A 14,165-nucleotide genomic window follows, 5' to 3' on the forward strand; every position below is an offset into this window, starting at 1 on the left:
CTATATATTATTATCATTACTATTATTTCTGTCTTCTTTTTCTGTCTTGGCAAATAGTTTTTATCTCAACCCAGGACTTCTACTACTTTTTTTTTTCCTAGTTCTCTCCTGCATCCACTGGGAGGACGGGGTGTGAGTGAATGAATGGCTGTGCTGTTTAGCTGCTTGCTGGGTTAAACCATGACAGGGAACAGAATGGTTTCTGTGCCTGGCCTGTTCTTGACTTAAGACTGAAAGAAAAGCCAACTTAATGGTCGTCTGCATACAGTTTCTCATTGATCAAAACTGTGCTCCTTTTGATGCAATCTACTACTGCAGAAGAATTCCAGATTTTGTATAAAGCAGCTCTGCCATATACAACGTGCACCTTAAAAAATGGCTACCTTTTAATAAAAGCAGCTCTTACCATGGTTATACACATTCTGAATATCAATGCTGATTTGTTATCATGCCATAGAAACTGATACATGGACAGTGACATTTCCTGAGTGCTGTATTTGTTTCAGGTTAATGTACACTTCAGTTCAAATGCTTCAGAGGAATTAAAGCTATCACAGTTGATTTTGTCTTTTAGATGGCTTTTCTAAAGAGTTATTAACTATGTGGAACATTGTAAGGACTTCAGGTTCTGTTTTATGCTTATGTTTTTATTTTCTACTAATTCCTTTCAGGACTTTGGCAATCAGATTTTCTGCAACATGTAGTCAATAACGTGCTCTCAAAAGCTGGCATGTGTCCAAATTTAGGTTCATGCATACACCAGCTGGGAATTCTGCAGCATATATCAGCCTAAGAATTATCATTTGCATTATAACAGATGAGTGAAGTGTTTGCTGTTTTTTTAACTTCTCGTTGATTTATTTGCCTTGGGATTTATCAAGTAATAACTGAAGGGATGAATTCTTTCCCAGTAAGTCATTTAGTTAGTTATTTAGTTTTTAAAATGAAATTAGATTTTTACTGTAATATATTTTTATTATATTAGCCTCTAACAATCTAATTGTGTGAGTCACTCTGTAAGCACGTAGCAAGGAGCAGTCTCAGCACCAGAAAGCTTTATTAAGGAAGTCTGACAACAAGTAGTAGGGAATGGAAGCACAAAACTGTGATTTGTCAAGTTTGGTGCAAAACTGACTTGAGTGCTCTCCTCACATGTTTATCTGTTGGTTTATTAACTACTGTGAAAGTACTTTTGCATACATCTTGTGGGCTGATTCCTAGAAAATGCTGTGTGCTCCCTCCAATCAGTGGAACTCATTGGCTTCTGGGACAGTTGTTTCTTGAAAGACTAGATTTGATATATCTGAATATGTAATTTCATCTGAATTTATGTTGAATTTGGGATATTTGCTAGCAATATAAGACACCAATTTAAAACAGCACTGCTGTTATGGGAATCACAGGGAGCGTACCAAATGTTCAATACTGAGTAGATGTGGCTTTCTCTAGTTTTCATATATATTTAGGATAATGCTCCTAGTGTACAAATACATACATATTTACATATATGCCTTTTAATAATTTGAATCCATATTTTTTTGAAAAAGTATTCTTTTGTAAAGATCCTTATTCCCTCCAGCATAAGTCATTTCTACAGGCTGTGAAAGGTCACTCTTGTTGTCTCTCTTCTGCAGGCTTGTTGTATGTCGGCTTTAGTGCCTGTATGTTTGGCCTCTACAGCTTTATGCCAGTGGTCATAAAGAAGACCAGTGCTACTGCTGTCAACCTCTCCCTACTCACAGCTGACCTATACAGCCTTTTCTGTGGATTATTCCTCTTCCACTACAAGGTATGTGCAAATGAGAGGTGCATTTGTGTAATAGCTGTATGCCTGTACAAATAGCAGTGCAGAACTATGAAGGTGAGCTGAAGAGCTTCTACCATTCAATGTGAAGATGAGAAGACTTCATAGCGGCCTTTCAGTACCTGAGTAGAGTTTACGAGAAAGTTGGAGGGGGATTTTTTACAAGAGCCTGTATTGATAGGACAGGGGATAATGGCTTTAAACTAAGAGGGTAGATTTAGGTTAGACACTAGAAAGAAATTTTCTGCTATCAGAGTGGTGAGGCTTTGGAACAGGTTGCCCAGGGAAGTTGTGGATGCACCGTTATTGGAAATGTTCAAGGCCAAGTTGGATGTGGCTTTGAGCAGCCTGGTCTAATGGAAAATGTCCCAGCCCATGACAGTGGAGGTTGAACTAAATAATTCTATGATTCAGTGATTCTACTGTCCCTCATAGTATCCTTCTGGACAGAATCCTCAGTGTACAGCTAGACAAATATATCGTATCATATCAATATATATATATATATATATGTCTGATGTGTTAGGCTCAAAAGATTGAAGTAAATGGAGTTACATCAGGCTGGTGGCCAGTCAATAGTGAAGTTCCACAGAGCTTCATTTTAGAGCCATTCCCTTTAATGTTTTCACAAATGACTTGGATGCAGGATTCAAATGTATATAAAGTAAGTTTGCAGACAATGCCAAATTAGGATGAGCTGTTAAATCACTTGAGGTACAGAGGCTTTGTTTCATTTCATAACGATTCTGAAATTATGACTCATAACTGTCCATGAATTACAGCCAACCAAATCAGTGTCTTGCCTTTCAGCATTAGAATGTCAAAATGTGCAGCAGATTTATGTTGAAGTTAAACTTTTATCTCTCAGTTCCTCTAATATTTGAAAGGTTGTTTTGTACAACCACACAATTGGTCTCCATTTGCAAGAGACTGCACTGCATTATTAATGAGCAGCCCTACAGTGATTATTATATGAAAGTGGCACCAGGATGCTGGAGACAACTGCTTCATACTATCTCATTTGTGTGTAAGAGGGAGGTTACTTGTTAGCTAAATTGGTGGCCAATGTGAGTGTTAGGTAAATGGAAGCCTAAAAATACTGATTACTTAATCAAGCCGAATCAGATTTTGTAATACTAATGGTACCTGTGTGAATTTGAAAGAGACAGAGAAAATTCAAATCTTTGCAGTCCCAAACAAAATCCTTTTTCTTCATTGCTTCTTCTTTTCTTTAGGCAGAAGAAAGGCAAATACAGAAACTGAAATGCAAATGTTCTCTGCTGCTTTACAGGTCTGCTTCATGGTGATTTGGTTCTGCCCCATACTTTAAATCCAGAATATTCAAAATTAGGTATTAGCTGAGAATTATAAGCCCCCACTAATAATATTTGATAATCATAATAAAATAGGTGATTTTAGTCAAGTATTTCTAAGAAGGATGTTTATACTACACGATAAAGGACAGACAAATTTAACTCTGCAAATAGTAGCAGTGGTGTTTTAACAAAATCAGTCTTTCAGAGGGAGAGACTTGAAAGACAGTATGTTTGGGATGATTTTCTGCTCATATTTGCTAAACATGACCAAAAAAAAAGTCAATTTTGCAAAAGTAAAATTCCACTCATGGATTGGGTCAGAAATATCCTTTGCGTGAAGAACACCTCTGTCTCCTTCACATTTTTACATTGATAGAAAACAAAGAGCAGTATTATCATCTCTCAGCCCCTAATTCTCTAGTCAAAGCAAGCAATAGTCTTTAATTCTTTCCTCGTAGTTTGGACCATTTGTTCCTCTGTCCTCCTCCTATCCAGAGAAAATTCATCCTTCCTGAGTTAGTCTCTTCCGCTCTTGAAGCAGGAAGGGCCCTGTATCATTATCAACTTGTGAAATGCTCTTGTCTCTCAAATTCTTTGGTAAACATTACTCCATAAATATTAACATTTTATGTACTTTTTCATTCATGTTTTGTATTTGTTATTTGTATGTAATCTGTATAACTTGTGTGTGTCTACTTTATTCTTCATTTATATTTAATCTGTGTAACTCGTGTGTCTCCTTTGTTCTCCCTAGCTGAAGTGCTGATAAGGAGAAGACCTTTGTTAGAACTTGACAGAAAGACCTTTACCTGAAATGTAGTATCAGCTTCCAGAGCTGTCAGAGCTGTCTTCATGCCCTTCAAACTCAAATTGCAGAGAAAAGTTAAAAACAGACTCTATATTAAGAGAGAGTATCCAGAGTTAAAACTCTACTTAATAATCTGATCACTTCTTTAGTTACTATGTTTTTATCCTTAGACAGATCATTTCTTACTTTTCTTTTTGGTTTGCTATCAGATATCATTTTATGTGATGTTATGCACTCAAGAACAAAGTCTCATATGTTAAACTATCTAAACTTGTTCACCTCCTTTGACTGTGTACTCTTGCTAGTTTTCTACCTTCAAAAAAGCTGTTTCATTCCCAGCCCAGCTGTATGTCACCTTCAAATGCAGAGCTCCTTCTGCTTATTGCTGTGCTGACCAATGCGCAAAGTCCCACTTCACTAGAAAGCAAAAGGTTTTATGCTGAATTAGGATCGACTGAGTGGTTTAGTGCCCCTTGCAGAATATTATTTTATGAGGCTTACCCGAAACAGTTACAGTTATTCCCTGTGCTGCTGCTTCTATCAATGAACAAGTTTATTGCGTCTGTAGCAGTAACTCTATGAAAATCCATGGAAAACACAGGAAATTTAAGTGGGCTTCAGAGCCTTTGAAACCAAACTGAGGAGATTGCATTTGAAGTATTTTGATTGGCTAGCATTTTATCTTTGATTATACAGACTTGCAACATCATGGCATAAAGGACAGCTGGTATTTATATCCTTCATCCTGTATGCCAGTGTCTTTGTATTGTACTGAGCAGTTTTCAGGCCTGTAGAAGTTATGAATAAAGTATGTTAACCTGACACAGCACTGTTGATAAGTTCATCATTCAATATGTTATTTGTTCAAGAAGCTGTTGTATTTAAACATAATGATTTATGACTTTCAACTTAAGATGGATACTAACTAGATTGTAGTGACTCATTCTTAAGGTTATCTGCAGCCCCCGAATTACAGCTCAGTTTTTAGATCTTTTTTTAAATCAGTAACTGAATTCAAATATTCCATTGGATGGGAAAAGATATTTAGCCTGTTTGGTGGCTGAATGTTGGCTAATGCAGTAGAGTTTAACAAACATTTCATCATCTTCAATCTTTTTTTTTTTATTCTCACCACAGTTACATATTTTATGCAATTTTAATGTTCAAAACTTCTCTGGCTGTCTCTTCTCATTTCACCTTCTTAAGCACAATTAAATGATCTCCTGCTTTGAAAAACAAAGGCAATCAGAACCCTAAAACAAAGGTTTTGTTATTATTATTATTTCATCATATACCAACACAGCATCCATCTTCATCTCATGTCTTTCAAGCTCATTTTTTGGTTTCTTGATCCCTATGAAAATCAGTGGTCCCAGCAGTACTGAAGTCAGCCTGCATAAGACTCATTCCCACCAAGCACAGGCAGGAGAAGTGTCCAGTGCCCTCCCAGTGTGCAGAATGAACCTGTGCAGCAGAGCCTAGGGTCTGTTTTGCTGGCTGGGTTTCGCCTGTGCTTATGGTAAATGTGTATAATTGATAATAAACAGCTTTGAAACCAAACAGGAGGATGCAGTGAGAGATATGCTGTGTATGAGGGTGTCTGCTCATAGTGTGCAGGAAATTTCAAATTCTGAGTAACAGAACAGCCCTTGCTTTGTCAGAGGCTGAAATAGCCTTTATTTGTTGGCAGTACACTAATACCAGAGCTGTTGGGAAATTCAGGGCCAACTCTCCAGCTGTAAGGGATTGGATCCTTAATGTAACTATTATTTTTCAGCTTAGAATGTGTTAATTTTTGCATTTTATCCTCAGCCTTGGCTTTATTTTAATGTGAATTTTTAGAGTTCATTGTTTTCATTTGCAAGCTTATGTTGTGCTTTAGTCATTCTAAGCAATTTGCATTCTCATTAAATGATCTAAGCAGCTCATTTTATGTTTTGCACCAACTAGAGCATGCATACTGATTATGCTCTGCACTAGCAGGTCACACTGTGTTTTATCATTACCTAGCAATCCAGGCAGCATCTGGATTCTGCATCAGTATTCTGCCTTGGCAAAATCATTCATTATTTTATCCAAGATTTAGCTATTAAAAAAATCAGAATTTCTGCATATAGTAATAATTTCCAAATGAAAAAAATATATATATTTCATAATAAGGAAGTCATATATCTCATGAACAGTAACATTGTCAAAGAATTTGGCTACACAATTAAACATGATACTTAAAACCTTTCAGCACTAGAAATCTGAAGTGGTGTTGGTTGAAAATTCATTAATTGATGCATCCTGAAATAGCTTTTTAATGCCAGTTCTAACAGCAGTGCTTCTTTAATGGAAAGGAGCAGCTGACAACCTTTCCATTGCATCTGGAAACAAGCTAGAAGGGAGAGTGGTTTTTATCATAATAGAGAAGAGGAGCTCTAAATATCAATTTCATTTTTTTCTGTATGGATCCTAAGCAACATGAGTTGTGGAAGTACGTAGGCTTGACTGAGATTGTGGCCCCCATTGGAAATAAAGGCGAAGTAGGAAGAAACCCTTAATTCCTAATTAGGAGCTTCTTTTAAAAGTATCTTCTCTACCATCCTGATCCAAGATTGCTGAATCCAGTATGAGATTTTCTGCTGGCTTCAGTGGCCTTTAATTCACTTTCGTAAGTAAGGAAAGTCTACCATGCAAAGAATGTTCTTAAAAACGCTTCGCAGCTTATTGACTGTGGAGATAAAGACCATGCTTTGTTGTGACTTGGTGTGCTCTATTTCAGCATATGAACAATTTGAAAGAAGCAGATAGTCATCTGCATAAATAATTATTTTAAAGAAAATCTTCTTTTAAAGAAAAATTATAAAGAACATTATAATGCTTTCCAGCAGTCCTGTTTTTTATTATGATGTGAGTGGATTGGGAGCAGGAGGTAGAAGTAGTATGGTTTGGGAGATGATTCTTTATTAGTTTTATTTTCACTTGGTGGTTTTACTTTTACCATAAATATGAGAGATTTTTCCAAATCATTTGACAAAGCTGAGAAAATACTTCAGATGGTGTTCTCAGTCCTTTTAAACTCATCTGCAAGTATAAACTGAAGTCAGTAAGAGCCTTTGCTTTGCTTGCACTTGTTAGGGGATTGACACCTGCATATTTTAAACTATGACAGTGCTGTTGTTAGCGATGTATCATTATTTCAATCAGAGCAGGCACTGAAGGCCAAGCAACTAGCTTTTACAGCAGTACTTACTCAGTCACGTTCTTCAGGATGTTGTTTGCAATTAAATCAGACGTGCCATCTGCCTGACCCATAAATTCTCTGTTTGAATGGAATTTAATTTCACTGGGCCTTTATTGTGGTGAAGGGTTCTGAGCCTTTGATAATAATGAGGAGAAATCGCATTACCAAATAATTGTTTGTGACACTGGTAATGTCCACAAACCTAAACATATATTTGCCTTTCTTATACAGAGTATGAAGTTTCTTACAGCAGGACTGTCTTTCAGCAACTCAGTTCCTGTTACACTGTGTGTATTTCTTTCATTTAGGTGGCATTTCAGAAGCTACTTCTTCACATGTGTTTAAATTTGTTTGTCTTTCTGGATTCCCTCCCTCAAATTGCAATAATGTACAAAGTAGTAGGAAAACTAGGCATCCATACTTGAATAGCTACCTTGAGGTAGAAGGATGTAAGGAGTGTCTTTGGTCACACTTGTATGTATATATGGATCTAAAGGCTAACATCTGCTTACTCTTTGAGTGTAGAGGATGGCATGGAACAAAAAAAACACCTCTGAATTAAAATGACACAAGGGAGTATAGCCTAGAAAGCAAAATTACTCCTATCAAGATTTTGCACAATCTGACAGTAGATGCTTAACAAAGCAGCACAGCTGTAGCATTGCCCTGAAAACACTGCATCATTAACACAGATTTTCTTCTTTTTGCAACGTTACATTTTGATAGCAGACCAGGAGTAGTGCCACATGAATATTCACTCTTTTGGACCTATCGAAAAAGAGCGCAAAAGAAGTGGCATTTGTATTGCAGAAGGTGTGTTGGAGGCTCCCTTTTCGATATTATTGGTTTGGATATTATTAGTTCATTGTACATTTAATGGTATGTGGGATGTTTTCAGAACTTATATGTTGGGATGGTTTTTAACTTTTTTGTTTCATGTAAGAAGTCTGTACGCAACAGAGCCAATTAGGAGTTTTCCAGCAAAATGCATTTTTGTTGGAAATATCCAATTATCAAAACAAAAATGCTAAATGAAAATATATATACTTTTGAATATGAAACAACCTTGCATTTCCCAGTCAGAGTGCTGTTTTGCCTGCTCATCTAATGGGATGAGCAGAACATAGTTTTCAGACTTTTCAGCCACATATTGTGGGACTGGAAAAGCATGAGTTACACAGCTCGTTGATTCTGAAAGTCAGAGAACCAATCTCAGGTCTGATGTTAGGCAGGCTGCAACCCCAAGGAAAAGCTTTTAAGGCTCCCAGGTTTCTGACATGAAGACAATCCAGTAGTTGCAGTCAGCAGTTGCCAGTCTCCAGCAAGCACACTTTGTTTCAGAAATAAGTTTTTGGTGTATTGAAAAAGCTTTGGGTTTTACTTCATTTCAGATTAGGATTTTGGTTTTCTTTTGTTTTTGCTTACACAAGCAAGAAATAGTTCAGAATTAGAACAAAAGAAGAGTAAGAATCTGATCTTCCTACCTGTGCATGGGTTAATATTCTTTTGCTTTTATAATTTGGATGTTCTTAGTGAATGCCTAGTTAATGATATTTACTGACAACAGGACCGTTCGGTGCCTTTCTACTCCACAACTGGCTATCAACTCAGTAATGGTTTCTTTTATCTTTTTTTTTTTTTTTTAGTCAGTGGTCAAATGAGCATAATGCTTCTTCCCTTCTTCCATTTTCTTCACCCTTGCTTTCATTGCGTGTAACATTTGAATAAAATATTTTTAAATCCTTTCTTAAATATTTTGTATCACATGTCCCTACATACCTTAGGTATTAGAATGTTAAAAGATTTGTTTGCAGTTTCAAAAGAACATCTCAGTTCAGTGCATTCATACCTTTTCTTAGTACCTGCATATGGAAGGTAAACCAGTAAATTTTCTTTTGTATAAAAGTTTTAAGTCTAGTTGAGACCCATGTAATCTTTAAATAGAGCAAATTTCAGAATGAAGTAGGAAATAGTTTATACTTGACAATCCAGCCAGTCAGGGTGAAAAAACATTAGTACGTGATTGAGTTCTGCCTTTGGTGAGATTGGATAGGAAAATGCCTAATGGATATTGACTACTCAAAATACATTAAATGAAAACAGAGTTTAAGTGTTAACTATAGTGAATAAATATATAGAATCAACCTATCCACAGACAGTCCCCAGAGAAAGAACATAGCCAGTATATCTCTGCAATCTACTAAAATTGATGGTCAGGCTTACTTGCAATGAGTTAAGGTACTCTGACCGATAAGGCACTGGGAAAGTGATTTACTTGCCTTATAATGTGAAGTTGTTATTTTTCAAACAAAAATTAAGTTTTTAAGTCCTAGCATGAAACCTATTTGTTTCCTCCAATTTTTTGTACAAAATAAAGAGGAAGATTGTCAGTTTCCAACACTGACATTTCTCTATAAGGCCTTACACTTATGGTTGATACTTTCAATTATGATTATAAAATAGTCCACCTTAATTTTCTTGAACAAGAATTCCAAGAATTGTTGTTGAGAGTGAGTTGAGCATGAATAAACAGAAAGATACTTCAGATGCTTGAAGAAGGCAGTTCTTCACGGGTTCTGGGTTTTCAACAGCATGCAAAATACCGAGTCTGTCACTCCCAAATCTTCAGTGCTTTGTTGGCAGCAGTGGGAAAGGAGGAGCAGTGTTTTGGGAACTTGAGAAAAATGCTTAGAGAACTGGGGCCTGAGTGTAATTTAAACACTTTTACATTTTATAATTTGAAGTTACAGCAGTCCTCAATCAGAAGAGGGAGTCCCACCCACTCTAAACATAAGGGCACTACAGCAGCTGGAGGAAAGCAATAGTTATACTGGTGAGACATGCAACAGTGTGTTTAGCAGTTAATTCTCCATCCATCATTTTCATTGGGAGTTAATAAATGGATATTGCCGTTGTTAATTTAAAGAAATGCAAGAAGCCAAGTGCAATAACAGTGGGCTTTAAGAACTTTTAGACAAGTAACTGTCACCTCAGATTGCTTTGAATTAGTTTTGACTTTCAAAAGATGGAAAACGTTGTTCAGAGATATCTTTGATATACTACAGATCACATTATGAAGATTAATTTAATATCCTAAATGAAATAAATAGTGGTTTGGAAAAAGTAGTGATGAGTCATGTTGAAAGTAAAGGTGAAGTGCTCATAATTTCTGAGCATGAAAGTGCAGACTTATTAGTAGAAATCTTCATTGGAAATAATTGCTATTGGAAATAATTAACTTCTGCATAGCAAATCTTCAGCAAAACCATATGAGTTTTGAAGGTGTTGATGAAAAATGAAATTTGGGGGAGTAATAGAAATACATAACAGAAAACAAGAATAAGGTCTGAATAAATTTCCAAAGCAAAAGCAGTCTAACAAAAACACCCGTATCTGACCTACTGTCATGGTTTTGGTTGGGAAAAAGTTAATTTTCTTTGTAGAGGTTTGTATGATGCTGTATTTTGCATTATTGAGGAAAACATGGGTTTTTAAACTTCCGCTGAGCAGTGCTGCACAGACTCAGGGACTTTCCTGTTCCCTGTGCTGTCCTGCCAGCAAAGTCCTGGTTCTGTCTTCCTGTGGGGGTGCACAAGGAGACAGAACCAGGACAGCTGACTCTGACCAAAGCGCTGTTCCGTACCCTATGACATGTGCTCAGTAAGATTAGCTTTGGTAAAGGACAAGGGTGGATGTTTTGAGTGATGACGTTTTTCTTCCCAATAAAACATTGCATGTGATGAGCTCTGTTTTCCTGATATGTCTAAACATCTGCCTGCCAATGGGAAGCAGGAAATCAGTTCCTTGTCTTGCTTTGCTTTCAGATTACTTTTGCTTTGGTAAATTGTCTTCATCCCAACCCACAAATTCATGCACTTTTACCTTTCCTGTTCTCTACTCCACCCCAGCTAGGAGCAGTGAGCAAGCAGGTGTGTGGTGTTGAGCTACCTGCTGAGGTTAAATCACAGTCACACGTGCATTCTCTAACCTTTTCTTTTTAATATTACCTTATACTTTGTTATAATAAAAAGTGAAGACAGAAAGATATAACGAAGACATCCTACTAAGCTGGATCCTTATGAGGTGGATGGAAACATACCTTTTCTAAATGAAAAGCTCAATAAATATGATTAAAACAAGCAAACAAAAACAACAAAAAAACCTCAAGAGGCTTAGGCATAGTTGTGGGGAAAAATATAAAAATCAAATTAAATGAGAATCTCAGCATTTCCCAAGTAAAGCACTCTTTTTGACAAGTACAATTAAAGCATCAGGTTACCTCAGCAGTATTTTGCAGTCCGAAGGTGACAGCTGAAAAAAGTCATGAATTGATAGAGCAGCAGTAGTATTCAAAAGCTTAAATATGCTTCAGTTACCAAAAAAAAAAAAAAAAACCCACAAGGAAAGATTTTCCAAGTTATGGTTCTACTGATTGATTGTTATATCCACTTAAAACAGAAGTAGAAACAAAAGCTGGAATTTTCCTAAAAACAGAGATAGAATGATGTTTGAAAGTGAAGGGTAAGAATTAAATACAAATACCTCTGTTATACAGTTTGAGATTTCTTGTGGAATTCAATAATTTCTTGTTTCCAAAGGTGACTAGGAAAGAAAATAGGAAGTTGAGGGTTATGTATGTATACTGACATTGTCCGTTGCCACTGGAAAGAAAAGCATGGAAAAACAAATGAATGGACTTAAAATAACTGGATAGAAAGGTTGGCAAGGTTTGGTAATCTGGCAACTACCCAAGCCAGGGGGTACGGAAGAGACTTGCTTGTATCCTAAGTAGCTTCCGACAATGTGGCAACAAATTTAATTACTGGAGAAAAAAAATAATGGTATTTTGATTAAGTGGATGAAGTGCTTAGTTCAGTTGTGCCTCCTGCCATCCAAATCAGTGTATGCTGCAGACAGATAGGTTTGAAGTTTCAAAATGACCTTGTATTTCCTACAGAAATAAAGGAATGGGCCAATAGACAGACATAACATCAGTCAGGAGATCTCACTGATATGTACTTTCAATCCAAGCAGTAGGACATTTTAGTCACTGTTAGGAAGTCTTCAAGAGTCTTCTTTTTGTCATCTTTAAGGACCAAAAAAAAATCACTTTAAAAATGTTAGAAATTGAGAAAAAAACTAATACAGTACATGTAAAAAGGAAAAGAAGTAAATAATGATTGCAAGAAAAGATAAACCAAACTTTGCAATAAAGAAGAAAGCTAAACTAACAGCAAAAAGCTGTTCTTGTCTGTAAACAGGATAGTTTCACTGTGCAGAGACAGCAGAGACCAAAACTAAATAGGAACCCTCTGTCACATTCAGTAAGGATGAGAGATAAATGTAATGACAATGCACAGTGATTAATAGAAATAAGAATTACTGCATTGGAAGTAGGAAGAGAATACAATGATCTGAAGACTTCCAAGCTAGGGAATATAGATGGAAGAATTATCTACGAAGTGTGTAATAAACCAAAATGAGAAGTAGACACCAGGGAAAAATTATTAGGGTCATGAAGATAAATGGAAAATTAGTTAAAATGTAACCAGTTCCACAAAAGGTAAACCATGCCACTCTAAATCTCATCTGTCTTATAACTTAACACATTTTCCTGGACAAGAGACAAATGGTAGATTCAATCTCTAAGACTGTGAAGAAGAAGAAACTGTGGTGCAGTGTATAAAGTATCAGTTAAGTACAGGATTAGCACTATAAAGATTGTAAGTAAGATAGCAACTAATGAGGATGAAGGACAAGATAACATGCCAACATAAACAGTTTGCCAGAGGGAACTTGCTGATTAAGTTTCCAGAGAGTGTGTTTGAGGACTGGACTTATGTAGTGAATGTAGCAATAGCTTTGGCACCTTCAGTAGAATGAAGTATTGAAATATCATGCAACAAGAACTGAATGACATTGAGGAAAGCTATGAAGCCCAAAGTGTTAGGGAACATCTGTGATAGCAGATGGGAGGAGTTCAAACACAACTGTGGTATAGTTGCTTCCAAATGCATTAGTCTAGGTATTTCTAGTAACAATGGAGAAATGCTAATGCTGTAGGACATCTTATTTTCTTAGGACAGCACTTTGCTCAGTGTATATGTGGAAATTTTGCATTACCCTGAGAAGGCCAACAGACCTTTTCTCTTGTGTTCTTCAAAACCTTGGCAGCGTAAGCATACATCCTCTAAAAAAATGCTGTATATGCAAAATGAAAAAAACAATCAGTTATATGTGGCATATCTATGACCTCAAACTGAGAGAGAATACCTCAACATATGTAAATTAATCTATAAATACACAGGAAGGAAATGAGCATTGTTTGAGCTAAAGGCCAACGCTGACATAAGAACATATGAGTAGAAACTGAGAAGGTATAAATTCGGAATAGAAATCAGAGGGATTTTTGGGTGTATTAGCAGGGAGATTCATGGAGAGACTTCAAAGAGATTAAAGGGCAGGACAAAAACCCTAACAGTGCTTAAAAGAGGACAGGGCATATTTGCCAAATTGGATGTATGATTGGCTGCACAAAGCAATGAAGGATTGGATTCAATGGCTTAGGACATTCTTTTTCATTCTGGTATGCCCGTCTGGTGAGTTGACTCAGTTAAGAGCTTTTGTTGCTCCTAAGATTTTGCCTGCAGCAAACACAGCAGACCATGCAGCACCTTGATGAGAAATAGCAGCATCACACTCTCTCCAGACAGCTTACATAGTCATTCATGTTAAATGCAAATGCAGCTGCGTATTCCTTTTTTCTCTGGGCAGGAGTGCACCCAGTTTGTATAGCTGAGATAAAAGAATGCCGTTCTGGAAGAGCATGACCGCACAAATAAATTAATAGGATTCAGTTTAATAATATAAACAAAGAATCCAAGTTGAATGAATTGTAACCTTTGTTTTAAACACAGTTAGCCTCATATACAGTAGTACAGAATCAAGTTCAGCAGACAGCTTCTACTGTATTGAATGTTTATACACAAAAACAGAAAGACGTGGCAA

At 36.5% G+C, this 14,165-nt stretch overlaps 1 protein-coding gene across 2 annotated transcripts in view; it reads left to right on the forward strand.

Annotated features, from left to right (window-relative positions):
- Positions 1–14,165, forward strand: part of SLC35F1 (solute carrier family 35 member F1) — a 233,560-nt gene that overhangs the window by 207,704 nt on the left and 11,691 nt on the right. The window contains exons 7-8 of one of the 2 annotated variants that reach the window (XM_052671701.1): positions 1,635–1,789; positions 3,875–4,708. In XM_052671701.1, coding sequence (XP_052527661.1) covers positions 1,635–1,789; positions 3,875–3,886 — 167 coding nt within the window. In that variant the 3' untranslated portion in view covers positions 3,887–4,708. Of the gene's footprint in view, positions 1–1,634; positions 1,790–3,874; positions 4,709–14,165 lie in introns of those variants that run through there. The other variant, XM_052671695.1, reaches the window with a different exon arrangement.

Source organism: Tympanuchus pallidicinctus, unplaced genomic scaffold (genome assembly GCF_026119805.1).
Source record: "Tympanuchus pallidicinctus isolate F22 unplaced genomic scaffold, pur_lepc_1.0 scaffold1, whole genome shotgun sequence".
NCBI classification, from domain to species: Eukaryota; Metazoa; Chordata; class Aves; order Galliformes; family Phasianidae; genus Tympanuchus; species Tympanuchus pallidicinctus.